Source organism: Macaca fascicularis, chromosome 17, assembly GCF_037993035.2.
Source record: "Macaca fascicularis isolate 582-1 chromosome 17, T2T-MFA8v1.1".
Classification (NCBI taxonomy): Eukaryota; Metazoa; Chordata; class Mammalia; order Primates; family Cercopithecidae; genus Macaca; species Macaca fascicularis.
Window position 1 is genome coordinate 4,845,671 of NC_088391.1, and position 27,284 is coordinate 4,872,954.

A 27,284-nucleotide genomic window follows, 5' to 3' on the forward strand; every position below is an offset into this window, starting at 1 on the left:
TGGGTAGATTAGAATTTACTTCTCTAACAGCTCAGAAGAGCTCAGTCAACAGCCCATTGTTTGCTGTGGCTGTAATCAGAAAAGGATTCCTATGAAGGCTGCCAAGTGGCTCCTCCCCACTTTTTGTTCACTCTTAACATCCACCTGCTTCCCAAAGTGACCTGCTCCCCCTCCTTGGGCTGCACTGGGGAGGGCGGGCACTAGGGTGGGGAGGGGGCGAGCCCCACAACCCATAGGGCAGCGCATAGTGGCACCATGTATAGGAGAGAGTGAAAGGGATGGGGGTGGCATTTTCTTCCAGGGGAGTTGTGGGGAGATGACCTAACATAAGCGCGCCCCTGCTCCGCCCTGGCGAGACGGGCAAAGCTGGAGAGAACCGAGCTGAGCCTGGGCCGCAGCACCCCGAGGTTGGAGACGCTGCGGTCAGGAAGCACCAAGAGGATGGAGCCGTTTTCCCCGTAAGTAGGGGCCAGGGTCTCACTCCTGAGCCAGCTTCGCCCGGACCCCAGGCCCTGGCAGGAGGGCCCGGAGGCGGGACGAGCCCACGCGGTGGGTGGGGTGTCAGCAAAGCGGGGTCGCAGGGCAGGTTCTGGAAGCCTCGGCGTGGCTGGGCTGGAGTGTGCAGACGTGGGAGAGCCCGGAATGGGGCGCGCGTGGCCCGTGGAGGCCCGAGGCTGCGCTTCCCTCGCGGGCTCTGCGGCCGAGGTCGAGGCTGCCCAGGCGGGTCTGTCCGGAGCTCCCCGGGGGCGGAGGCGCGGGAGGCGGGGAAGGGCCGGGCGGCGGGACCGGTGTCCCCAGCGGGAGGTCGGGGACCGTCACGTTCCGTCGGGGCCGCCTGCGGTGCAGGGGTCGGAGGCCAGACCACAAAGGCGGGAGGGGGCCCGGCCAGAGCTGCTGAGACCCCCCAGCCGCGCTGGACTCAGGGGCTCCCTACCTTTAGCCACCAAGAGCGGGGCAGGCTGCGGGGTGCCCGGGAGAAGCCAGATCCCGCGCATTTTACACCCACTAATTAGATTCCGCCGCCCGCCTGGGACCTCGGCATTGTCTTGTCTGCTGCACTGACGGGGAAACTGAGGCACGGTGTGAGTAAGGCGGGGGAGGGAGTCGGCGCCTCCGAGCTGGGGCGCGCCCCGCATCCACCCGGACACCAGACTCCCGCGTGGCCTCTGCTCCTGCTCCGTGCACGGCGGCATCTGGGGAAACCGGGCTGGGCTCCTCCGTCCCCTGGAAGCTGTTGTAAGTTTTAGATAAATGTTACTACTAGGCACGAGGAAAGTGGATCCTTGATTACCGGCGTTGAACGAATGGTTGCACCGCGTTCCCCGCGGTAGGTGGAGTGTGTGATTGTGAGCGAGAGGGGAATGGGCACCGAACCTTACCTACACAAGCCTAAACTCGTAAGCAATTAGGACACAGACGTCTGAAAATCTGATTAAGCGATAGGAATTCTAATGGTCCTAATGGTCCGGGATCCAAATGAGCCACTGTTAGCAGCCTTCAGTTTTGTCCTGTTGCCCGTAATTACCCCAAGGTCAGGGAGAAGCACTGAAGCAAAGGCATGAACATCACTTTGAAAAGGAAACCTGCCTGGGGCACTCCTTCCTTCAGACTCCCCTTCCAAGTATTCCCTCATTTCATTCAAAAGGAGTTAACTTTTCTAAACTAAGTGGTGTTGGTAGAAGATGCTACCTAAGTGTTGCAGTAATTCTTGAAGCTCTTCCAGGACATCTTGGCCTTCCTCTGTTCCCTCCCCTTCCTGCTATTTTGCAGACATATCCACTGGGGAATTGTACGGCAGGAAGGCTGATTTTATTCAGCTGGACCTTGATTCTTGGTTTGCACAGTACCTGGGTCCAGCCTGCAGCCCTCGGGTCCAGGTAAGTTCATTAGGAAAGGATTTCTTTACATTCAATTGAAGGCATCTAGGTCCTAAAACAGCGCTTATATTATCTGTGGGATAATCCTGCTTAGTTATTTGCAAAATAGTCAGATGTCTATAGAGTTTTGGGTAGGAAAGGGGTATGCTGCTTTCAAAATTCATTTTTGAGGAAGAGGCTAAAGAGGAGATAAAAGCAGATTTTGAAATTCTTCTGCTAGAACTCTGCAATTGGCTGGGAGGAGAGACAAAAACCATAGAATAAGTCATGAGAATAATGGGCTTTTTTTTTTTTTTTTTTTTTAAGATGTAGTCTTGCTCTGTTGCCCAGGCTAGAGTGCAGTGTCATGATTTCAGCTCACTGCAACCTCGCTTCCTGGGTTCAAGCAATTCTCTACCTCAGCCTCCCGAGTAGCTGGGATTACAGACATGCACCACCACGCCCGACTAATTTTTGTATTGTTAGTAGAGATGGGGGTTCCACAATCTTGGCCAGGCTGGTCTTGAACTCCTGACCTTGTGATCCAACCGCCTCGGCCTCCCAAATGCTGGGATTACAGGTGTGAGCCACCACACCCGGCCTATAATGGACCTTTTTCAGAGAGCTGTCTAGAGAAGCTTATAGATTATTTTGCACAAATTTTAATGTGTACTTTTTTTTCCTGATCAGGTTCATCATATTCAAATTGTACACGTTTTCATTTTTATGGCTATGCTAACTTACAGTGCAGGAAAAAAATAACTGTCAAGATATGTTGAAGAAGAAATGTATAAAGTGTATACTATAGAGAGTGCATGGAAGACAATATATTCGATGAGGGCACCCTAGAGCTATTTGGACTCTTAGACTGTCAGATCTGGGAGGGCGTTAGTTCATCCTTTCCAGTGCATACAGGAGGAAGCTGAGGCTCTGAGGTTTGGAAACCCAGTAGATATCACTCAGCTTATTTCTAGCAGGTTTGTATTAAATCTTAGCTTTGGAGAGTTAAGAATCTAGAGGAGTGGCCGGGCGCGGTGGCTCACGCCTGTAATCCCAGCCCAATCCCTCGTGAAGCCGAGGCGGGCGGATCACGAGGTCAGGAGATTGAGACCATCCTGGCTGACACGGTGAAACCCCGTCTCTACTAAAAATACAAAAAAAAAAAAAAAAAAAGCCAGGTTTGGTGGCAGGCGCCTGTGGTCTCAGCTACTTGGGAGGCTGAGGCAGGAGAATGGCATGAACCTGGGAGGCAGAGCTTGCAGTGAGCCGAGATCCGGCCACTGCACTCCAGCCTGGGTGACAGAGCGAGACTCCGTCTCAAAAAAAAAAAAGGAATCTTGAGGAGTGATGACCTTGGCTGTTGAATTAAGGACATGATGTTCTTGGAGAAAATTAATCAGGAAGGGCACTGGGTGACCATTTATCAAGAGATTCTTTAGCACAGGACAGATATAGGTAAAGTATAAGAGAATGAGCCAGAAATAAGTGAGCTAAATAAGAACCTACTTTGGGGAGACTAAAAACATTAACTTCAAAGTTATTTGCAGTCTGTGTCCCTTGCCCCGACCAAGCCAGTTTGTCAGGCTCATGCAGTCACAGTATTCCCCAGAATGATGGCCTCTATTTTCTATACATTCATACGATATGAATGTATAGGGATCTTGTCTTGATCTGTCTAAGGCAGTGACTGTTGTCACTTTTTACATATATTACTGGGAGGTTTGTAGGCCCAGTGAGTCCCCAGCGGCTGTCACTGGCTGACTACAGATGTCTGCAAGCCCCCTCACTTCTGATGAGCGGCCACACCTTGGGCGGTGCACGCCTTGTGTTACTCAGGATGTGGGCTCAGCTGTGTGTCACAGAGACCCCAAATAACAGTGGCTTACACAAGGTAGAAGCTATTTCTGTTTCATGTGCTCATGTCAAAGATGTGCTGGCAGGACAGGTCTGGCCTGTGGAGTCATCTGAGGCCAGGGGTTTTCTATCCCCAAATTGTTGCCCTCCTTCAAGGAGTCCCACATGGTTCACCACGCCATGCACACCCCCCCACAGGAAGCGGGCAAGGGCACCCCCTTACCCTTTAAGGCCGGTCATTGCATACAATTACACACCTCACTTTTGCTCATTCCCATGGCCCGTAATCTGGTTTCATGGTCATATCCAGGCTGCAAGGGAGGCTAGGGAGTGCCCAGCTAAAATTTCTATTACTATGGATGGAGGGGAGAAGAGGTGTTGGAGATAACTAGCAACTCCACGAAAGCACTGACAAGGATCAGCGTTGATACCCAGTCACCTTCCCAAGTGAAGGTGCACACACAGTTGGAACCAGGATCGTATTTCTTGCATGCCTGCATTGATTCATCCAACAAATACTTGACTGAAAATAAGGAAGTGGAAAAATGCAGTCACGATCTTCATAAAGCTCTGACCCAGGTTGCTGCCTCCTAAGTGATCACTAGTCTAGGTGTGGTGTACGGAGTCAGTGGGGACTGGGGAGGATAGTAATTCAGGTAAGAGAAGAGAGAGAGGAGGTGATTGCAGGGAAAGGTGGGAGACAGAAGAGGCTCCTAGTTCTTTCCAGAAGGCACTCCTGGAAAAAGACCAGACCCAGAAATTAAAAGTTGAGAATGTAACTGTAGTTGAACTAATGAAACTGAGAGTCCAACCCATAGCTTTGTGAGAAGCACAAATGTAATTTATTTTTCAAAATAACATTAATATAATTTCTTCTATATTCCTTGTGCAAATCCTCAATGTTCTACATTGAAGATGAGGCTAAATAGGAGGTATAAACTTGCTAAAATTTCTTATTAAAAAATAGTGCCAAGCTGGGTGTTGGCCATGTCTCTAATCCCAGCTATTCGGGAGACTGAGGCAGGAGGACCACTTAAGCCTAGGAGTTCAAGTCTGACCTGGGCAACATCATGAGACTGTATCTCTATAAACAAACAAACAAATAAATAAAAAAGAAATAGTGCCACAACTTACTTTGCTGCGTGTTTGGGAGAACACATATTAGTTAACCAAAATCATTTGCTGAAGCTTGTCTCTATGCTGTATAAACAAGCTAGATAGAATCTACCTACATCAAGTATGCAAAACTAGTGGAAGAATTACCGAAGAGTAACTGTTTGCTTTCAGGCTGGCTCCTTCTTCCCTGGAGAGCAAATTGGAGTTTAACCTGACACCTTTATGATCTTCGGATCATTTTATTCCTGGAATAGTTGTGTTCCACATTTTGAAAAGTTAAAATGAAAATTGTAGAACCCTGGACAAAGTTTGGTTGATGGAATTTAGATTTGACTGCTTCCAGCCACTTCTGAGTTTAACAAAGGAGGCTCAAGTATATTCTTCATGGAATTTGGCTCCAAGAAAACTCAACTCAATTTCCTGGAATGGAGCGGATTTGTGACTTCGGAGGGAAACATCTGCATTTCCTTTTCCAAAAATCCTCCCTTTGCGTTAGGCTGCACCCTGTGACATTTCCACCAGATGGCAATACAGACTTCGCATGGCAGAGAGTCTGGCTGGTTTTCCAAATCTCTAGAAATATTTGTGTAAGCACTAGAAGAAAGCATTTTTTATAAATGAAAAGCTCCCATAACCGCCCCCCATTCTAAAGCAACCATCTTTATTTGCATATATTCACTTCGAGTTTTGTCAATATTCATACTCGTAAGTACATTTGTAATGTACATGGCATTTTAGTCTACTGTTAAAATTCAGCACAACATATATCATTCACATATTTCTACATGACCTTCATAATTATCGCAGCAGTTACACACTATTACACATAGTAAACCCTTCCCCTATTGTTACATATTATGTGGTATGCACTTTTCACCTGTTACAGATAATGCGGCAGGTAATGTCACACAACTGGCACGCAGTTTTGGAATATTAGGAAGATTTTAGGGATAGGAATACAGGGTGAAAGACATAGATGTCTTTTGCTCTTTAATTTTTCCCGAAAGATGTGCAGATTTACACGGCTGTCAGCACTGTGAGAGGATCTGGGTTCTGACCAGTTGCACTAGGCCCACGTTTTTGTTTTGTTTTGTTTTTAAATCCTAAAAGTCAGGTGCAGGGGCCTTTGCCTGTAATACTAGCACTTTGGGAGAGTGAGGCGGGAGCTCAGGAGTTCAAGACCAGCCTGGGCAACAGAGTGAGACCCAGTCTCTCCAAAGAAAAAGAAAGAAAGAAAAAAATAGGCAATGGCTCGTGCCTGTAATACCAGCACTTTGGGAGACCAAGACAGGCAGATCACTTGAGGTCAAGAGTTTGAGACCAGCCTGGCCAACATGGTGAAACCCTGTCTCTACTAAAAATACAAAAATTAGCCGGGCGTGGTGGTGGTGCCTGTAGTCCCAGCTACCTGAAAAGTTGAATTGCTTGAACCTGGGAGGCGGAGGTTGCAGTGAGCAGAGATCAGCCATTGCACTCCAGCCTGGGCCACAAGAGCGAAACTACATCTCAAAAAGAAAAAGAAAAAAATAAATTAGCTGGGTGTGGTGGTGCATGCCTGTAGTCCCAGCTACTTAGGAGGTTGAGGCAGGAGGATTGCTTCAGCTGGGAGGTTGAGACTACAGTGAGCTGTGATTGCATGATTGTACTTCAGCCTTGGTGATGGAGCAAGACCTTGTCTCCAAAAATTATGTATATATCTCCTAAGACATCGCCCATGATACATTAATTCCATTCAACAAGTATTTGTTCAATCTGCTGTTCCAAGTTTGCTATTGGGTGCTAGGAAGACAATAATGAGGAAATACAGTCGGGCAGGGAGTCAGATTCTTCATCCTACAATTACATAAACCAGTGTCAAGCCCCTGCCATGACGGGCGCCATGTGGGAGAGTAACATCCTGCTCTGCAGCCCTGAGTGGGCGCGTTGCTGAGTCAGGAGGCCCGGCCATCCACATTTCCTCTTCCTTCCAGGCCTTGCGTTTGCTGCTCCCTCTGTTTGGAGCACTGCCCAAGCGTTGTCTTAGCTCCTGCTGCGGGGAAACTGCATGGATCACCTGGGGTGGGGGCAGTGTCTACAGAGGAAAGGACTTGAAAACGCACTTGTCCCGAACTAGGTGATGTTTTCTGTGTGTGTGTGGCCCTTCTTCACAGTGGCCTCCTAGAAAAACAAGACCATGACTGAGAGAATACCTCTCATTTCAGTAAGATTGCTTGGAATGCTTTACTTTTTTAAAAAATTTAATTTAAGTGTTTAATGTGGTAAAAAATATATAACATAAAACTTACCAGCTTCACCATTTTAAGGACACAGTTCAGTGGCATTAAGTACATTCTCTTTGTTGTGCAACCATCACCACCACCCATCTCCAGAACTCTTAAAATCTTCCCAAACAGAAACTCTGTACCCATCAGACAACTCCCACTTCCTTCTCTCTTCACCCCTGGCAACCACCATCCTACTTTTTCTTTCTATAAGTTTGATGGCTCTAGAAACCTCTTTTTTTTTTTTAATTATACTTTAAGTTCTGTGGTGCATGTGCACAACGTGCAGGTTGGTTACATATGTATACATGTGCCATGTTGGTGTGCCGTACCCATTAACTCGTCATTTTTTTTTTTTTTTTTGAGACGGAGTCTCGCTCTGTTGCCCAGGCTGGAGTGCAGTGGCCGAATATCAGCTCACTGCAAGCTCCACCTCCTGGGTTTACGCCATTCTCCTGCCTCAGCCTCCCGAGTAGCTGGGACTATAGGCGCCTGCCACATCGCCCGGCTATTTTTTTGTATTTTTTAGTAGAGACGGGGTTTCATCGTGTTAGCCAGGATGGTCTCGATCTCCTGACCTCGTGATCCTCCCGTCTCGGCCTCCCAAAGTGCTGGGATTACAGGCTTGAGCCACCGCGCCCGGCCAACTCGTCATTTACATTAGGTGTATCTCCTAATGCTGTCCCTCTCCACTCCCCCCACCCCACGACAGGCCCTGGTGTGTGATGTTCCCCTTCCTGTGTCCAAGTGTTCTCATTGTTCAATTCCCACCTATGAGTGAGAGCATGCGGTGTTTGGTTTTCTGTCCTTGCAATAGTTTGCTCAGAATGATGCTTTCCAGCTTCATCCATGTCCCTACAAAGGACATGAACTCATCCTCTTTTATGGCTGCATAGTATTTCATGGTGTGTAAGTGCCACATTTTCTTAATCCAGTCTGTCACTGATGGGCATTTGGGTTGGTTCCAAGTCTTTGCTATCGTGAATAGTGTCGCAATAAACATACATGTGCATGTGTCTTTATAGCAGAATGATTTATAATCCTTTGGGTATATGCCCAGTAATGGGATAGCTGGGTCAAATGGTATTTCTAGTTCTACATCCTTCAGGAATCACCACACTGTCTTCCAGAATGGTTGAACTAGTTTACGGTCCCACCAACAGTGTAAAAGTGTTCCTATTTCTTCACATCCTCTCCAGCACCTGTTGTTTCCTGACTTTTAAATGATCGCCATTCTAACTGGTGTGAGATGGTATCTCATTGTGGTTTTGATTTGCATTTCTCTGATGGCCTGTGATGATGAGCATTTTTTCATGTTTCTGTTGGCTGCATAAATGTCTTCTTTTGAGAAGTGTCTGTTCATATCCTTTGCCCACTTTTTGATGGGGTTGTTTGATTTTTTCTTGTAAATTTGCTTAAGTTCTTTGTAGATTCTGGATATTAGCCCTTTGTCAGATGAGTAGATTGCAAAAATTTTCTCCCATTCTGCACATTGCCTGTTCACTCTGATGGTAGTTTTGATGTGCAGAAGCTCTTTAGTTTAATTAGATCCCATTTGTCAATTTAGGCTTTTGTTGCCGTTGCTTTTGGTGTTTTAGTCATGAAGTCCTTGCCCATGTCTATGGCCTGAATGGTGTTGCCTAGGTTTTCTTCTAGGGTTTTTATGGTTTTAGGTCTAACATTTAAGTCTTTAATCCATCTTGAATTAATTTTTGTATAGGGTGTAAGGAAGGGATCCAGTTTCAGCTTTCTACATTTGGCTAGCCAATTTTCCCAACAACTTTTATTAAATAGGGAATCCTTTCCCCATTTCTTGTTTTTGTCAGGTTTGTCAAAGATCAGATGGCTGTAGATGTGTGGTGTTATTCCTGAGGGCTCTATTCTGTTCCATTGGTCTATATCTCTGTTTTGGTACCAGTACCATGCTGTTTTGGTTACTGTAGCCTTGTAGTATAGTTTGAAGTCAAGCAGCATGATGCCTCCAGCTTTGTTCTTTTGGCTTAGGATTGCCTTGGCAATACGGGCTCTTTTTTGGTTCCATATGAACTTTAAAGTACTTTTTTCCAATTCTGTGAGGGAAGTCATTGGTAGCTTGATGGGGATGGCATTGAATCTATAAACTACCTTGGGCAGTATGACCGTTTTCACAATATTGATTCTTCCTATCCATGAGCATGGAATGTTCTTCCATTTGTTTGTGTCCTCTTTTATTTCATTTGAGCAGCGTTTTGTAGTTCTCCTTGAAGAGGTCCTTCACATCCGTTGTAAGTTGAATTCCTAGGTATTTTATTCTCTTTGAAGCAATTGTGAATGGGAGTTCACTCATGATTTGACTCTCTGTTTGTCTGTTATTGGTGTATAGGAATGCTTGTGATTTTTGCACATTGATTTGATAACCTGTGACTGCTGAAGTTGCTTATCAGTGTAAGGAGATTTGGGGCTCAGATGATGGGGTTTTCTAAATATACAATCATGTCATCTGCAAACAGGGACAATTTGACTTCATATTTCCCTAATTGAATATCCTTTATTTCTTTCTCCTGCCTGATTTCCCTGGCCAGAATTTCCAACACTGTTGAATAGGCATGGTGAGAGAGGGCATCCCTGTCTTGTGCCAGTTTTCAAAGGGAATGCTTCCAGTTTTTGCCCATTCAGTATGATATTGGCTGTGGGTTTGTCATAAATAGCTCTTATTATTTTGAGATACATCCCATCAATACCTAGTTTATTGAGAGTTTTTAGCATGAAGGGCTGTTGCATTTTGTCAAAGGCCTTTTCTTCATCTATTGAGATAATCATGTGGTTTTTGTTTTTGGTTCTGTTTATATGATGGATTATGTTTATGATTTCCTTATGTTGAACCAGCCTTGCATCCCAGGGGTGAAGCCCACTTGATCATGGTGGATAAGCTTTTTGATGTGCTGCTGGATTCAGTTTGCCAGTATTTTATTGAGGATTTTTGCATCGATGTTCATCAGGGATATTGGTCTAAAATTCTCTTTTTTTGTTGTGTCTCTGCCAGGCTTTGGGTATCAGGATGATGTTGGCCTCATAAAATGAATTAGGGAGGATTCCCTCTTTTTCTATTGATTGGAATAGTTTCAGAAGGAATGGTACCAGCTCCTCTTCATACCTCTGGTGGAATTCGACTGTGAATCCATCTGGTCCTGGACTTTTTTTGGTTGATAGGCTATTAATTATTGCTTCAATTTCAGAACGTGTTATTGGTCTATTCAGGGATACAACTTCTTCCTGGTTTAGTCTTGGGAGGGTGTATGTGTCCAGGAATTTATCCATTTCTTCTAGATTTTCTAGTTTATTTGCGTAGAGGTGTTTATAGTATTCTCTGATGGTAGTTTGTATTTCTGTGAGATAAATGGTAATATCCCCTTTATCATTTTTTATTGCATCTATTTGATTCTTCTCTCTTTTCTTCTTTATTAGTCTTGCTAGCAGTCTATCAATTATGTTGATCTTTTCAAAAAACCAGCTCCTGGATTCATTGATTTTTTGAAAGGTTTTTTGTGTCTCTCTATCTCCTTCAGTTCTGCTCTGATCTTAGTTATTTCTTGCCTTCTGCTAGCTTTTGAATGTGATTGCTCTTGCTTCTCTAGTTCTTTTAATTGTGTTGTTAGGGTGTCAATTTTAGATCTTTCCTGCTTTCTCTTGTGGACATTTAGTGCTATAAATTTCCCTCTACACACTGGTTTAAATGTGTCCCAGAGATTCTGGTATGTTGTGTCTTTGTTCTCATTGGTTTCAAAGAAATTTTTATTTCTGCCTTCATTTCGTTATGTACCCAATAGTCATTCAGGAGCAGGTTGTTCAGTTTCCATGTAGTTGAGCAGTTTTGAGTGATTTTCTTAATCCTGAGTTCTAGATTGATTGCACTGTGGTCTGAGAGACCATTTGTTATAATTTCTGTTCTTTTACATTTGCTGAGGAGTGCTTTACTTCCAACTATATGGTCAATTTTAGAATAAGTGTGATGTGGTGCTAAGAAGAATGTATATTCTGTTGATTTGCAGTAGAGAGTTCTGTAGATGTCTATTAGGTCCACTTGGTGCAGAGCTGAGTTCAATTCCTGGATGTCCTTTTTAACTTTCTGTATCGTGGATCTGTCTAATGTTGACAGTGGGGTGTTAAAGTCTCCCATTATTATTGTGTGGGAGTCTAAGTCTCTTTGTAGGTCTCTAAGGACTTGGTTTATGAATCTGGGTGCTCCTGTATTGGGTGCATATATATTTAGGATAGTTAACTCTTCTTGTTGAATTGATCCCTTTACCATTATGTAATGGCCTTCTTTGTCTCTTTTCATCTTTGTTGGGTTAAAGTCTGTTTTATCAGAGACTAGGATTGCAACCCCTGCTTTATTTTTGTTTTCCATTTGCTTGGTAGATCTTCCTCCATCCCTTTATTTTGAGCCTATGTGTGTCTCTGCATGTGAGATGGGTCTCCTGAATACAGCACACTGATGGGTCTTGACTCTTTATCCAATTTGCCAGTTAGTGTCTTTTAATTGGAGCATTTAGCCTATTTACATTTAAGGTTAATATTGTTATTTGTGAATTTGATCCTGTCATTATGATATTAGCTGGTTATTTTGCTCGTTAGTTGATGCAGTTTCTTCCTAGCATTGATGGTCTTTACAATTTGGCATGTTTTTAGAGTGGCTGGTACCGGTTGTTCCTTTCCATGTTTAGTGCTTCCTTCAGGAGCTCTCATAAGGCAGGCCTGGTGGTGACAAAATCTCTCAGTATTTGTTTGTCTGTAAAGGATTTTATTTCTCCTTCACTTATGAAGCTTAGTTTGGCTGGATATGAAATTCTGGATTGAAAATTCTTTTAAGAATGTTGAATATTGGCCCCCACTCTCTTCTGGCTTGTAAAGTTTCTGCCGAGAGATCCGCTCTTAGTCTGATGGGCTTTCCTTTGTGGGTAACCCGACCTTTCTCTCTGGCTACCCTTAACATTTTTTCCTTGATTTCAACTTTGGTGAATCTGACAATTATGTTTCTTGGAGTTGCTCTTCTTGAGGACTATCTTTGTGGCATCCTCTGTATTTCCTGAATTTGAAAGTTGGCCTGCCTCGCTAAGTTGGGGAAGTACTCCTGGTTAATATCCTGAAGTGTTTTCCAACTTGGTTCCATTCTCCCCATCACTTTCAGGTACACCAGTCAGACGTAGATTTGGTCTTTTCACATAGTCCCATATTTCTTGGAGGCTTTGTTCATTTCTTTTTACTCTTTTTTCTCTAAACTTCTCTTCTCGCTCCATTTCATTCATTTGATCTTCAATCACTGATACCCTTCTTCCATCTCTTCTAGATGCTTTTTTATTGTTTCCCAAATTTTGATCTTATTAAGAGCATTTAATAGTTTCCATAAATCCTTATGTTTAGCTCCTAGAGTGGGCCATATCATTTGAGGTTGAGGTGCCACCATACCGCCATGGTTCCGGATAATAGGAACTTTGCTGTACTTCCAGCATTTCTACCATCTGACCATTTTGTTCAGATCCTCTGAACATAGTGTGGCTGTGGCACACAGACTGAGAGGTGCAATTCAAGCTAAACATCCTCTTAGGGGACCGATCAATAATGATTCCATAGGAATCGTCATGCAGCACCTCTGCCTGTTCTGCAAAGCAATCTTCCTAAACAAGTACGCTCATTTTTGCTAACTGGGTCCAATCCTGTTTACAAATAGATTTTTAAGGGCAGTATGCCTCAATTATAGGAGCAGATTTATTACGGTAAATACTGAGATCAGAACGTGTGTGTAACTGTGTCAGAGTGGTTGCATCCAGGCATTATTACCAGCCCTTATTGAAGGAATACTCACGGCAGTGGTGATCACCGCTATCATAGCTACCATTAAATTATTCATTGTGACTGGTTGTCCCACTTTACTCAGGTTTTCTTTTGCCATCTGTGACAGCTTCTTGATCTGTCTCCAAGTGGGTGGCTGTGCCCGATGGGTGTTGCTCGTCACAGTTGGGGCCCTCCTTAGCGTCATCTGGCTCATGATAAGGTTTCAGGTGTCTTGATGGTATCCAAATTGGCTGTTGATTTTGGCCTGGAGAAATAGAAGCATAGCCTCTACCCCAAGTTATTTTACCTATTTCCCAACTTCTTGTTATTGGATCTTTTCAACAAATGATGCTAGATTCAATTGTGTATGGGCTGTCCTGTCATCCCCATTTCTCCTCCTTTTTTGTTTTTGTAATCAGTTGTTGTTCTGTATGAAATCGTAACTGAGCATTTTCAATTAACTGTGTGGAATGAACCACGTATGAAGAATCAGAAATCACATTAATAGGCATATCAAAAGCAGTCAATACCTCAATTACAGCTACAAGCTCTGCTTTTTGAGCTGAAGTATAGGGCATCTGGAAAACTTTACTTTTTGAGCCAGAATAAGAAGTTTTACCATTACTAGACCCATCTGTAAAAACATTCTCGGCACCTTCAATTGGTTTAAATTTAGTTATTTTAGGGAGAATCCAATTAGTTAATTTCAAAAACTGAAACAGCTTTGTTTTAGGAAAATGATTATTGAGAATACCCACAAAGTCCCCTAAATGGGTTTGCCAAGTAAGACTATTTATAAAAGGTTGCCGTATTTGTGCCTTCGTGAGAGGGACAGTAATTTTTCCAGGATCATATCGATGTAATTTAACAATCCGAGTTCTCCCGATCCCTATCATAGTAGTGATTTGATCTAAATAAGGAGTTAAAGTCCATGAATTAGTATGTGGAAGAAAAAGCCACTCTACTAAGTCCTTTTCTTGGACAGTAACACCAGTAGGTGAATGCTGAGTTGAAAAAATTAGCAAATCTAGAGTCTTCTCTCATCGATTCTATTTATCTGAGCCTTATGGACTTGCTTGTTAATCAGCTGTAACTTGACCTTAGCCTCCTTTGTTAATTGCCGAGGGCTAGTGAGACTAGGATTTCCTCTAAGGATAGAAAACAGATTACTCATGGCATAGGTAGGAATGCCTAGAGCAGCTCGGATCCAATTAATATCCCCTAGTAGTTTTTGAAAATCATTTAATGTTTTTAATTTATCCCTACGTATGGTTACTTTCTATGGCACAATAGTAGTGTCATTTACTAAGGTCCCCAAGTAGGAGTAGGGAGTAGTAGGCTGAATTTTGTCAGCAGCTATAATTAAACCAGTGCGAGAAATTGAATTTTGCAGGTGATTGTAACATTGGAGTAATATTTCTCAAGTGGGAGCAACACAAAGTATATCGTCCATATAGTGAATAATGTAACACTGTGAAAATTTTTTACAAGTAGGTTCAATTGCTTGCCCCACATACATCTGTCAAGTAGTTGGACTGTTTAACATGCCCTGTGGCAACACTTTGCAATGATAACGCTTAGCAGGTTGCAGGTCCTTTACTGCAGGAATTGTAAATGCAAACCGTTCACAGTCTTGCTCAGCTAAAGGGGTAATAAAGAAACAATCTGTTAAATCTATGACTATTAAAGGCCAATTTTTTGGAATTATAGCAGGAGAAGGCAATCCTGGCTGTAATGCTCCCATAGATTGTATAACTGAATTGATGGCTCTTAAGTCAGTTAACATTCTCCGTTTTCCTGAGTTTTTTCATAATTATGAAAACTGGATAATTCCAAGGGGAAAATGTTGGAGCTATGTGCCCATTTTCTAATTGTTCAGCAACTAATTTCTCTACAGCAGCCTCCAGTTTCTCTTTACGTAGCAGCCATTGTTCTATCCCAATTGGCTTATCTGTTAAGCATTTTAAAGGTATAGGTTCTGGAGGCTTAACAATGGCCACCATCAAAAATTATTTCCTAATCTTTGGCAGGAACTTTGTTTTTCCGCTTGAAGCAGTCCTTTCAAACCTTGCAAATTTTTTTTCTAGTCCCATAGGGACATATCCCATTTCATGCATTGTATGTTGACTTTGAGGGCTATGTAATTGTTCTGGAATTAGAACGTGTGCTCTCCATTGTTATAATAAATCTCTTCCCCATAAATTTATAGGTACAGAAGTTATAATTGGTTGAATAGTCCCAGGTTGTCCTTCGGGCCCCTCACAATGCAAAATATAACTACTTTGATATACTTCAGGGGCTTTACTGACTCCAACTATGTTAAATTGAGCAGGTTGAATTGGCCACGTGGACGGCCCATGCTGTAGAGAAATGATTGAAATGTCCACTCCTGCATCTACCAAACCTTTAAATTTCTTTCCTTGAATAGTTATTTCATAGGTAGGATGTTTATCAGCAATTTGATTTACCCAATAAACTGCTTTGCCTTGTTTGTTTGTGCTTCCAAATCCTCCTGTTCGTTTAATTTCCCTTTTTCCCATTCCCACATAGGGCACAGTCAGGAGCTGTGCTATGTGCTCTCCTGGCTCTGCTTTCCAGGGAACAGAAGTAGATACAACAATTTGAATTTCCCCATTGTAATCTGAATCAATGACTCCTGTATGTATGTGTACGCCTTTTAAACGTACACTAGACCTTCCTAAAAGTAATCCTCTTGTCCCTGCTGGGAAGGGTCCACAGACTCCTGTTGGGACCTTTTGCAGGGGTTCCCCAGGCAGAAGGCTCACAGCTTTCGTGCAGCATAAATCTACTGTGGCGCTCCCGGCTGTGGCGGGAGACAGACATTGTACAGGGGTGAGGGAATGGCCGAGCTGGAAATGCCCTGGTTTAGAATGGGTCCCGGGATGGGCCCTTCATGACATTTCCCAAAATCGGGTTCCCTTCTTTATCAAACTTAGAGTGACACTGACTAGCCCAGTGTTTTCCTTTTTTACATTTTGGACATATTTCAGGATCAGCAGTTTTCTTTTTTCCCCTATCTGGCGGCCTGACTCGCTGATTTTTTCTGCGTTCTTTTTTAGTATAACCACGCTTCCCACAGCTAAAACAAGCTCAGGAAATGGAGTATTTCCTTTATCCACTCTCAGTCTTGCCATTGCCTGTGCCAACAAGGTAGCTTTATGCAGATTACCTCCGATATCATCACAGGCCTTGATATAATCAACTGAATGTGCTTTCCCTCTGATAGAGCAGCCTGGCAATCGGGATTAGCATTGTCGAAAGCTAGTGACTGCAACACTATATCCTGAGCAGCCAAATCTGCAGTCATCTTTTTAAGAGACTCCTGTAACCGATCTATAAAATCAACATATGGTTCTCTTTGTCCCTGTTTTATAGCACTAAAGGAAGGGTATTGTTCTCCACCTGAAGTGATTTTTTCCCAGGCTCTAATGCTCTAAAGCTCTAAACCTTCCAGCTTGAGCGTTAGGGCCATTATGGACACGTCACAGTGCTGCAGAGATTTTGTTTATGGCCAGTTTTGGGGCCAGTTTCTGGCCAGATTTTGGGGGCTTGCTCCCAACAGTTACCTTCCAAGGACAGTGTCATTCTGGTTACAACCAGCTTGCTCCCCTGCCCTGAGCCTTCTGTCCAAGTCAGTCCAGGTGTGGGTCTGGGGCAGGGGACAGCTCCCCTATTTCACACGGCACGGAACAGAGGCTGTGTCCTGGGCCTCAGCCACAAAGGTTTCTCCTTTGGGTTTCTGTTTCCCTCTTTCAGTTCAGAGTCTGTCGTCTGAACCATGAGGATCTGGTGGTTTCTGCTTGCCATTGGAATCTGCGCAGGGAACATAAGCTCACAGAACACGTGCAGGCAAGGGCACCCTGGCATCCCTGGGAACCCCGGTCACAACGGTCTGCCTGGAAGAGATGGACGAGATGGAGTGAAGGGTGACAAAGGGGATGCAGGTACTCACCTGGTGGCTTCGGCTGCCTTTCAACTTCTCTCTTCATTCTTTTCATCTCATTCACTCATCATCTGTGTGGCTTTTCACCTACCCATTCATACCCCATCCATCCATCCACCCACCCATCCACCCAGCAACACTCGCTGGGGCCTGACCCCATTCATCCATCCACCCATCTGCCCAGCAGCACTCACGGGGTCTGCTCCATGCCAGACTCTGTGCCAGGTGCTGGTGGAGAGCACAGGGTGAGATCGCCATGACCTCTACCCTCCCGGGTTCTCTCATCTCTGACACTGCAGAACATTTTCAGTAGTATACGATGTCATGGATCCTCCCTCCTCAGGTGACAGGAATGATGGATTTTTGGCAACACGAGGCCAATAGAGATATCTGATTGTGAATTACTTGGCAGCAAGCAGCCAGCTGCAGTGCAGGTGAGAGCTAATACTGCATCGTGCCATGAAGCAGGAGATGCGGAGTGACAGATGACACAAAAGGAGACGAGAATCTGAAGCCATAGAGCTGCTGCTTACGTATCTATGACCTAGGTTGGGACCCTGTCCCAGGGTCTGGGGATCTGGGGACAGGATCCAGCCTCTGGGAGGGAGATTTGCCAAAGCCGGGAAGTCTGAGTGGTTTCCATAACAACAAACAATAGACTTGGTTTCTGAATGGGTACCATTCTTGAGCCCTGGTCTTGACCATAGGATCACATATCTAAGATTTATGCAGAATGACCCATCTGGGTTAAGGGCACAGTTCAGTGACATAACAAAGAAAATGTCAAAACTTCTATGGACCTTTTTAAAGACAAATTTTTGTTTCTAACATGTCTCCGCTTATGGCATTTGGTGGCCTGATGGTTTTTTGAATGGGCTGGATGAAGTCAAGCGTCCCCAGGAAGCAAGTTTATTTCTTTGGAACCACCATCCTGCACATGTGCTCTGTGAGGTGTCTTCTCCTGGCTCACATCAGCTCATTGACACTGCTCCAGTGCCCGGTAGCGAACAGCCCAGTCCAAATGAATAGCAAAACCTTACCCTTAATGAAATCAGGTCTTCTGCCCTCACACTGGGACCACAGTGGCGGGGGAGGGGGTGGTGGTGGTGGTGTATGTGTATGTGCGCATTGTATTTCTGAATATGTAGGATTTTCATTTTTTTATTTTTGTTATAAAATATTACACACAAAAGGAGATAAATAGGTGATAGATAAAAAATAGAGGACTAAGACAAACACTCCTATATTCAATACCAAATTTCTCCACCTCTTCCCTGTCTAATTTCTCTCCTCTTTGCTCACCAATGTCCATTCTGTCAAGTTTCACATACTTCTTAGAAGCAAATTATATATCTATTTTTTCTATGTAGTTCATAGGTATTATATATAATATATATTATTTCTTAGAAGGATATTCATTCACATTGCTCACACGAACATTTTACTTCATTTTTATCTTAAAGTATATTTTTGTGTATGTTTTATAATAAACATATTTTTTCATATGCTGCCTTTCATAATTTAGGAACACATAAATGTCTACTGATTGGGGTCTGTGTTCATGCTTTGTGAGTTGTGGTTGTATGATCATGAAAGCTCTGAGGTCACTGCTCTAGAGAATGGGAGAAATGAGAGCCAAGCAGGAAACAAAAAGAGGGAAGGAGAGGAAGACACAGGGGAGCAGCCAGTGGAGGAGAGGGGAGGGGAGTGCAGGGAGAGGCAAATGTAGGGATGAGCCCCCTCCATTCAGAGGCCCCACACTGACCAAGGCCCCACTCAAGAGTGCTGATGTCCCAGGAGAACAGACATTGTGATAGAAATAAGTCTGCCTGTGTCAGTCCCGTCTCGGGACCTGCAAGCCAGCGCAGCCTGCTCGTGTCGCCCCACAGTCCGGTCAGTGGGACTGAAGTATGGGAGTCTCTGCTGCTTTATGAGAAGCTGGAATCTGGGGTGAGCCATGGCCCAGTGAGCACTCTACTGCCATGGCCGGAGCCATCTTCAACCTGCTGACGGATAGCACGCTGACCTGGGGCTCTGGGGGCCTGTTCTGAGCACAAGGACTTGAGTGTGGTCAGCAGAGCCCCACTCACCTGATGTTCTCTGCCAGCTTGATTGGTGGCATTTCCCCCCCAGTCTAAGGCACTGGAGAGATTCTTCCAGAACTCTCTTTTCTATCTTGGGATAGTGTCACATAACCATAGTCATCTGTGTTTTCATGGGAGGCTAGTAAATCTTCCATTCTACTCTCCTCAAGAGTAATGGAAGAGAAACAGAGTGAGGAAACCTCCTCGCACCTCCAACATTCAGACCATGTCCCAAGTCCTTGTCACAGGAGAGGAGCACAATCAATTGTGACAGTCAGTCCCCATTGCACACACTCCCTCCTCGTCCTATCTTGCTGTGCGCTCTAGGCATATCCTGGAGATGGGCGCTTGGGAAGTCACTCAGTTCCTTTCTTAGATCACTTATCCCACACAGCTCAGCACCCCAGATGCCCGCTCATGCCTGCCTCTCTCCACCTGCACTCGTGTGGAGGACAGAGCACCCCTCACGGTGGGGGTCACCCCCGAGACTCTCCAACACACATGGCTGATGGAGACCAATGGCCAGAAAATCAGAAACGGAATTTCAACTCATGCCTGTTTTCTTCTTTTCCACCTAGGAGAACCAGGACGTCCCGGCAGCCCGGGGAAGGATGGGACAAGTGGAGAGAAGGGAGAACGAGGTTAGAAGTTCCTATTTATGGTGCTCTAATTCTGAGCTGTCGAGTATTTAACAATAACTATTAAGTGTTTGCCATGGACAAGTCCTCCATGCTGATTATAATCTTACAGTAAAGGCAACGCAGTTCTTACTCTCCAGAGCGGGGATTCTGCAGAAATTGGCAGGCTTTGCAGAGGGCTGGGTAGGAAATACCCTCAACTCCGCAGGCCATACGGATCTCTCAGCACTACTCAACTTCCCCTTGTAGCGAAAAGAAGCTGTAGATGCTCCATAAATAAGTGTGGTGTGTTCCAGTGACACCATATGTGTGAAGACTGAAATGGGCATTTCCCATGGTTTCCATGTATTGTGGAATATTATTTGTGACCATTTAAACATGCAAACCATGGCCAAGCACCATGGCTCACACCTGTAATCCCAACACTTTGGGAGGCCCATGTAGGAGAATCGCTTGAACCTAGGAGTTCCAGACCACTCTGGGCAACATAGTAAGACTTTTGTCTATACAAATAAAAAAAAAATTAGCTGGGCATTGTGGCATGTGCCTGTAGTCCCAGCTGTTCAGGAGGCTGAGGTGGGAGGATCGCTTGAGCCTGGGAGGTTGAGGCTGCTATGAGCCGTGATCTTGTCACTGCACTCCAGCTTGGGTAACAGAGCAGGTGACCCTGTCTCAAACCAACCAACCAACAAACAAAACCCAGAAAAACAAAAAAACCATGTAAACCATGTTTGTTTAGCTTGTGGGAGGGAGGCTGAATTTGGCCTGTGGCTGTAGTTTGCTGAACTTTGAACCTTGCAGTGGATGAGCACTGAGGAGTGAGACTGAGTTTTTGACCTGGTGCATCCGGCAGCACTGCATGGAGGAGGTGGCACTAGAACTGGTCCCTGATGGATTCCTGGGATGTAGTCACAGCGGCAAACTCGTGTCATCTTCACTTTGTGCTTTTTTCATGTACTGACTCACTGAATGCAACATCCCCAGACACTAGGTAGTTTTATCACCCTGGTTCCATAGGTGAGGGAACAGAGGCATGGAGGATCACTAGCTTATCTGATGTCCTGCGTGCACATGTGCTAGGGACCTGGCATTTAACCTCAGAGTCCACACTTGCAACTACGACTCTTTGGTATGGGTGGGGGTGCAAGGAAGCAGCAAGGTCTCTGTGGATGATGAACTGCTGGTGGGATGGATGGGTTGGGGCTGGGGTTGGGCAGGAGAGGGCAATGAATGCTTCGATGCAGGCTTTATTTTATGTTCACTCCAGGGAGGGGCTTTTTAGAGGATGTCACATGACTAGGGTTGAGTGTCAGTTAATCTGCCTGTCTCCGCTCTGCAGAGTGCTTTCCGTACGGATTGACATTATTTCATAGCCAGCATGTTAGACTTAGATGATAGGGTTGTCATTTCTAACATGAACCCTGACACTAACTTAGTAGACAGTAGTCAAAAGGGCTGTTGAGATGTGTGTGTGTGTCCATGTGCACACACTTGTGTAATTGGAGTAACTGACTTTCATTTATTTTTATTTTTTTTGAGACAGGGTCTTACTCTGTTGCCCAGGCTGGAGTGCAGTGGTTTGATCACGGCTCACTGCAGCCTCAGCCTCCTGGGCTCAAGTGATCCTCCCACCTCAGCCTCCCAAGTAGCTGGGACTACAGTTGTGCGCCACCGCGCCTGGCTAATTTTTGTATTTTTTGCAGACATGAGGTTTTGCCATGTTGCCTAGGCTGATCTTGAATTCCGGGACTCAAGCAGTCTGCCCACCTTGGCCTCCCAAAGTGCTAGGATTACAGACGTGAGCCACTGAGCTGGGCTAGAGTAATTGAAATTTATTTTCTTATTTTTATTTTTTATTTATTGTTTTAGAGTTAGGGTATTGCTGTGTTGGCCAGGTTGGTCTTGAACTCTTGGCCTCAGGCAGTCCTCCTGCCGTGGTCTCCGAAGGTGCTGGGATTACAGGTGTGAGCCATTACACCCAGATGGAGTAATTGAATTTTAAACTCTGGGCATATACTGAACCTGTGCATTAGTTTGTTTCATTTGTGAGCTCGATTATAGAAAAACCAAAGTTTTCACAAGGGAATCTTTCACAAACCATCTCTTTGTTTGCTCTTTCCCTATTTAGGAGCAGATGGAAAAGTTGAAGCAAAAGGCATCAAAGGTGATCAAGGTTCAAGAGGATCCCCAGGAAAACATGGCCCCAAGGGGCTTGCAGGGCCCATGGGAGAGAAAGGCCTCCGAGGAGAGACTGGGCCTCAGGGGCAGAAGGGGAATAAGGGTGATGTGGGTCCCACTGGTCCTGAGGGGCCAAGGGGCGACATTGGGCCTTTGGGCCCAACTGGTTTACCAGGTTCCATGGGCCCTATTGGAAAGCCTGGTCCCAAGGGAGAAGCTGGACCCATGGGGCCCCAGGGCGAGCCAGGAGTCCGGGGAATAAGAGGCTGGAAAGGAGATCGAGGAGAGAAAGGGAAAATCGGTGAGACGCTAGTCTTGCCAAAAAGTGCTTTCACTGTGGGGCTCACAGTGCTGAGCAAGTTTCCTTCTTCAGATGTGCCCATTAAATTTGATAAGATCCTGTATAACGAATTCAACCATTATGATATAGCAACGGGGAAGTTCACGTGCCACATTGCTGGGGTCTATTACTTCACCTACCACATCACTGTTTTCTCCAGGAATGTTCAGGTGTCTTTGGTCAAAAATGGAGTAAAAATACTGCACACCAAAGACGCTTACATGAGCTCTGAGGACCAGGCCTCTGGCGGCCTTGTCCTGCAGCTGAAGCTGGGGGATGAGGTGTGGCTGCAGGTGACAGGAGGAGACAGGTTCAATGGCTTGTTTGCTGATGAGGACGATGACACAACTTTCACAGGATTCCTTCTGTTCGGCAGCCCGTGACAGGAGAGTTGATGAATCGGCCACCGCATCCCAGAATCAGCTTGGGGACGAACTGACTCAGATGGTTTTACTTTACTAATTCCTCCAGTTATTACAATAGTCATAAAAAGGTGAAAACGGAAAAGTTATTCCCAAAACTGATTGTGTGTAACTTACTGTCTTTCCAGGAGTAAATATTGAAAATAGCTGCATGGTTTATTCTAATTTACCTCACATTTCTTATTCCTATTATCTGAAGAATCCTCTGCCTGTGTGTTTCTCGTGGGAAGAGTGTTTTGATGCCATTTGAGTGCTCTGAGGAGTCATGTGAGGATGTATCCCTCATCTGTGTTTCTGAGGACAGTAAGGGGAAAGTAAAGGGAAATCTTTATTCCATTCAGTACTAGTAACAGCTTTAAGTTGGTGATGCTGTCACACTCCAGAAAGCTGTAGACACTGCTCATTTTGTCTTTTTTTAACAAATTATTTTTAAGTCCTGGGATACATATACAGAACGTGCAGGTTTGTTATATAGTAACATGTGCTGTGGTGGTTTGCTGCGTCTATCAACCCTTCACCTAGGTATTAAGCCCTGCATGCATTAGCTATTTGTCCTGGTGCTCTGCCTCCCACTTTGCTCATTTTCTAACCTAGGTTTTAATCACCATTCCATCCAACAAATCATTGTTTGATCATTATTTGCCAGTGGTGAATCTCTGTTTGTTTTCTAGGATTGCCCAAATAAAGTACGCAAAGTGAGAGTCTTTAAACAACAGAAATGGACTTTCTCAGTTCTGTAGGCTGGAAGTTTGTGATCTCGCAGCAGCAGGGCCATGCTCCCTCCAAAGGGGCTGCAGGAGGATCCGGCCTTGCTGCTTCCAACTTCTGGCAGCTGGTGGCAGCATCACTCCAGTCCCCGCCGCCATCTTCAGGTGGCTGTCCTCCTCCTCCTGTATCAGCCACATTTTCCTCTTCTTACAAGGACAGCTTCCCTAATCTAGTATGACCCATCTTAATCATCTCTGCAAACTCCCTGTGTTCAAATAAGGTCACCTGTACAGGCACCGAGGGTTAGGACTTCAGCATCTCTTTTGGGAGACAGAGCTAACAACTTCTACCGAGGACCCCTGGACTGACCCGCTGGCCCTTTCACTGGCCTAGAGAGCTCCCCTCTGGAGGACACTACAACTGCAGGGCCCCTTCTTTGCCCCTATCCAGCAGGAAGTAGCTAGAACGGTCATCGCCCAATTCCCAACAGCATTTGGGGTGTCCTGTTTAGAGCGGGGATTGAGAGGTGAAGCCGGCTGAGCTTCTGGGTCCGATGGGGACTTGGAGAACTTTTCTGTCTAGCTAAAGGATTGTAAATGCACCAATCAGCATTCTGTGTCTAGCTAAAGGTTTGTAAATGCACCAATCAGCCCTCTGTCAAAACGGACCAATCAGCTCTCTGTAAAATGGACTAATCTGCAGGATGTGGGTGGGGCCAGATAAGGGAATAAAAGCAGGCCACCCTAACCAGCAGCAGCAACCCGCTAGTCCCCTTCCACACTGTGGAAGCTTTGTTGTTTTGTTATTTGCAATAAATCTTGCTGCTGCTCACTCTTTGGGTCCATGCCACCTTTATGAGCTGTAACACATACCGCGAAGGTCTGCAGCTTCACTCCTGAAAAGCCAGTGACACCACGAACCCACCGGGAGGAATGAACAACTCCAGATGCTCTGCCTTTAAGAGCTGTAACACTCACTGCAAAGGTCTGTGGCTTCACTTCTCAAGTCAGCGAGACCACGAACCCACCAGAAGGAAGAAACTCCAGACACATCCGAACATCAGTAGGAACAAACTCCGGACACACCATCTTTAAGAACTGTAACACTCACCACGAAGGTCTGTGCCTTCATTCTTGAAGTCAGCGAGACCAACAACCCAGCAATTCAGGACACAATACTAGAACATTCCTATGTGTTAACAAGGCAACCATGAGGGACGTGCCAGAGAGAAAGGGGAAGTAATTCATAGATGGAGTGAGAAGTCTGAAGAGAGAGAAATTTGAATGGGATCAAAACCACAGGCCAAGGAAACATGACTTAAGAAGAACAGCCAAAAAGAAACAAGCATATGCGGGTTTGAGGGACCTTACTTAATCATAATAAAGTGAATTTCAAGGAGTTTCTACCCATGAGGGGGCCAGGCCAGGGAAGGGTGTGATGACATCAGGGATTCAAAAGACATCCTGGCTCTTCCTCAGCTCTCACTCAGCCCTCAGAGCAGTGAGCCCACCCTCCTTCTGTCCTTCCTCCTCTCCCTCTTCCCTCTGTCTCTGCCGTTCTCTCTCTCATTCCCTGTCTCCCTCTCAGTCGCTCCCTTTCTCTTTCTCCCTCACTCTGTCGCTGTCATTCCCTCTCATTTACTCTTTTCCTCTCTCTCCCTCATTCTCTTTCCCCCTCATCCTGTCTCTCTCATTCTCTCCTTCTCTTTGCTCCTTATTCTGTCTCATTCTCTCATTCCTCTTTCCCTCATTCTCTTCCTCCCTCTCAATATCCTCTTCTTCTTTGGCAAAATTACCCTGCTAATAGCTCGGGGTGTCTAACGGTACTGAGAGGCTCAGAACTCCCTCTGACTGGGTCGTTCCACTTCAAATTTTCAGTTCCAAGACAAAGTGCTGGAGTTGGGCAGACAACCACCACACCCTCCCCTCCCACCACCTAGGGCCAATTTGCCTTGAGTCCTTAGTCCAGTGACGTGTTGAGGGGAATTCCACCAGGGTTTAGGCCCTGGACTGGGGCTGGGTGAAGAGATCCCATAAAGTCCTGCCCTGGGGGCCAGCATCCAGGGGTAGAGACAATCATTAATCAAAAGCACCAAGGAGGGTGAAGTTGCTGCTGTGATCAGGGCTGTGAAAGAAAGGAATATGGGGTCTGAAATCGGGGCAGTGGGGAGGGCCGGCAGCCACCTCCCAAGGAAGAGGGCGTTGAGCCGGGCTCCCGCAGCTGAATAGGTGGAGGGAAGCCCTGCGTTGGGGGCAGAGCACCAGGCCTGGCCCAGCCCAGGAGTGGCAAGTAACTCCTTGGGGAGGGAGCGGGGTCCAGGCTGGACCAGGTCAGGTCGGTGAGTGGGACCTCAGGGGGCCTGAGGGTGAGGAGGGCTGGAGAGGCCCGGGAGCCTGCAGTCTGCTCAGCCAAGGAGGGGTCGGGGGAGGAGGGGTCTCCAGAGCCACAGGAAGCAGGGAAAAGAGCTTGTGTTTGGTGGGGAGGACAGGATCAGATCTACGTTTCTGTAAAGACCCCTCCGGCTTCACATAAACACAGACTGCACCGGCTTTCTACATCTCACTTGGTTCTTCTTAAATGAACCAACTTGTGTGAGAGAGGATGACGGCTTATTTAATTTCCTAGCACTTACCACCAACAGCCAAATAATTTATTTTCTATCTTCTTCCACTAGAAGATAATTTCTAAGATTTATGTATGCTTTGTTCACTGTTGTATCTCCAGCACCTAGGATAAAGTCTGAGATTTGTTAAGTGAACTTCATAGGAAGCCGTTGGTTTGGGCTGAGCTCCTGCAACAGACCCAACAGAGCAAACCAAAAATGGAGTTACTCCTGCCAAACATTCATGACGCTAAACTGAAACTAAGTTGTTTATTTGACCTTCCAAGAGATCAGGAGAGAGAGAGAGAATAGCCAAATCCCCAAACAGGCCGGTTTTAACAAGCAGGAAGAAGCCCCCTCTTCTTTAACCTTTTAGAGAAAAGTTACTTTCTAATAACCAACCCGCCTTCTGCTTCCTGTTTGTTTTCCTCAGCCTTTTTCTGTTTATAAAGTCAACCCCCTCTGCTGGCCTTGTCAAAACACTCTTTCTATTTTATGGAATGGAATGTTGCTCAATTCTAGAATCACAAATAAGAGCCAATTAAGATCTTTAAACTACATTTGTTGTAATTTTTGTCTTTTGACAAATGTAATAAGCACTCAATAAACGTGAAAAGAGAGGGAGAGCAAGAGATAAAGACAGAGGGAGAGGAAGAGCGAGAGGTCTCATGGAGGAAGGAGGGAGACTTCTCTGCACCTTCAGAGGCAGGCAGCCCCCACAGTGCTGGTGCAAGGACTGAGCAGATTTTGTGGGGTATGTGTTGGTGTAATGAGAAAGACTAGGCCTGTATCCAAAGAGCTGGGTTTGAGAATTGAGTTTTGCCACTTACTAGAATGAGACATTTGTCAAGTTACTGAACATCGGAACTTCCAACTCCTCAAATGTAAAACGGGTGTGACAACACCCACCTCACCAGGTTGTTGCAGAGGCGGAATGTGTAGCTGTGATGAAGAAGCACTGTGTACACTGCAGAGAACTATGCAAATATTGGGAGTCTCTACTTTGTGGTCCCTCCCAGGAGTCAGAAGACAGGACCAGGTGGCTTTTTGGGCGTCCATTGCAACATCAGGGAGAGGAGTGAAGTCACAGGGATGACACGGTCTATGGCAGGTCCTGCTGCTGCTGCTGCTGCCGCCGCCCATGACACACTCCTGGAGCCCAGGCAGAGTCTGTGTTTGTCATCTTAATTTCCCAGCTAGTTTAGATTTTATGACATCAGAGAAGACAGCAAAATCCCAGAAAAAACTTGGGTCAAGTGCACTGCAGACAAATGGATTTCAAATTTGGTTTCTCCTTGCCCTTGGAATACATTTTAAATAAATCAATAAATAAACAAACAAGAGGAGAAACACACAGGAGAGAAACCTTTCTTCCACAGCGCCCTTGCACATTTGATCTGATTTGCACAGTGCGGGGTGGGGACAGGAAACTGACACCCTAGAAGGTTAA

The 27,284-nt window shown here is 45.5% G+C and overlaps 2 protein-coding genes across 4 annotated transcripts in view; both read left to right on the plus strand.

Annotated features, from left to right (window-relative positions):
• The window catches only part of SPATA13 (spermatogenesis associated 13), a 327,141-nt gene extending 326,703 nt beyond the window's left edge, over positions 1-438 (plus strand). Inside the window, exon 13 of the mRNA XM_065533069.2 lies at positions 302-438. Within this exon, the coding sequence (XP_065389141.1) occupies positions 302-330 (29 nt within the window). The 3' untranslated portion in view covers positions 331-438. The remainder of the gene's footprint in view (positions 1-301) is intronic.
• On the plus strand, positions 354-24,063 carry C1QTNF9 (C1q and TNF related 9). Of its 3 annotated transcripts, none has more exons than XM_005585487.4 (4): positions 354-458; positions 16,676-16,863; positions 19,525-19,587; positions 21,713-24,063. In XM_005585487.4, exons 2-4 carry the CDS (start codon positions 16,698-16,700, stop codon positions 22,483-22,485), a joined length of 1,002 nt encoding a protein of 333 aa, XP_005585544.3. In that variant the 5' UTR covers positions 354-458; positions 16,676-16,697; the 3' UTR covers positions 22,486-24,063. The 3 variants fall into 3 exon arrangements, with proteins under 3 accessions (XP_005585544.3, XP_045233056.2, XP_015294557.3); XM_045377121.2 differs by lacking the exon at positions 354-458 and adding an exon at positions 593-724; XM_015439071.3 differs by lacking the exon at positions 354-458 and adding an exon at positions 1,827-1,877.
• The last annotated feature ends 3,221 nt before the right edge of the window (positions 24,064-27,284 follow it).

Coding starts and splice junctions, on each gene's coding strand:
- C1QTNF9 (XM_005585487.4), top strand. CDS start 16,698: ATGAGGATCTGGTGGTTTCTGCTTGCCATTGGAATCTGCGCAGGGAAC. Junction 16,864..19,524: donor GGGTGACAAAGGGGATGCAG/GTACTCACCTGG, acceptor TTTTCCACCTAG/GAGAACCAGGACGTCCCGGC. Junction 19,588..21,712: donor TGGAGAGAAGGGAGAACGAG/GTTAGAAGTTCC, acceptor TTCCCTATTTAG/GAGCAGATGGAAAAGTTGAA.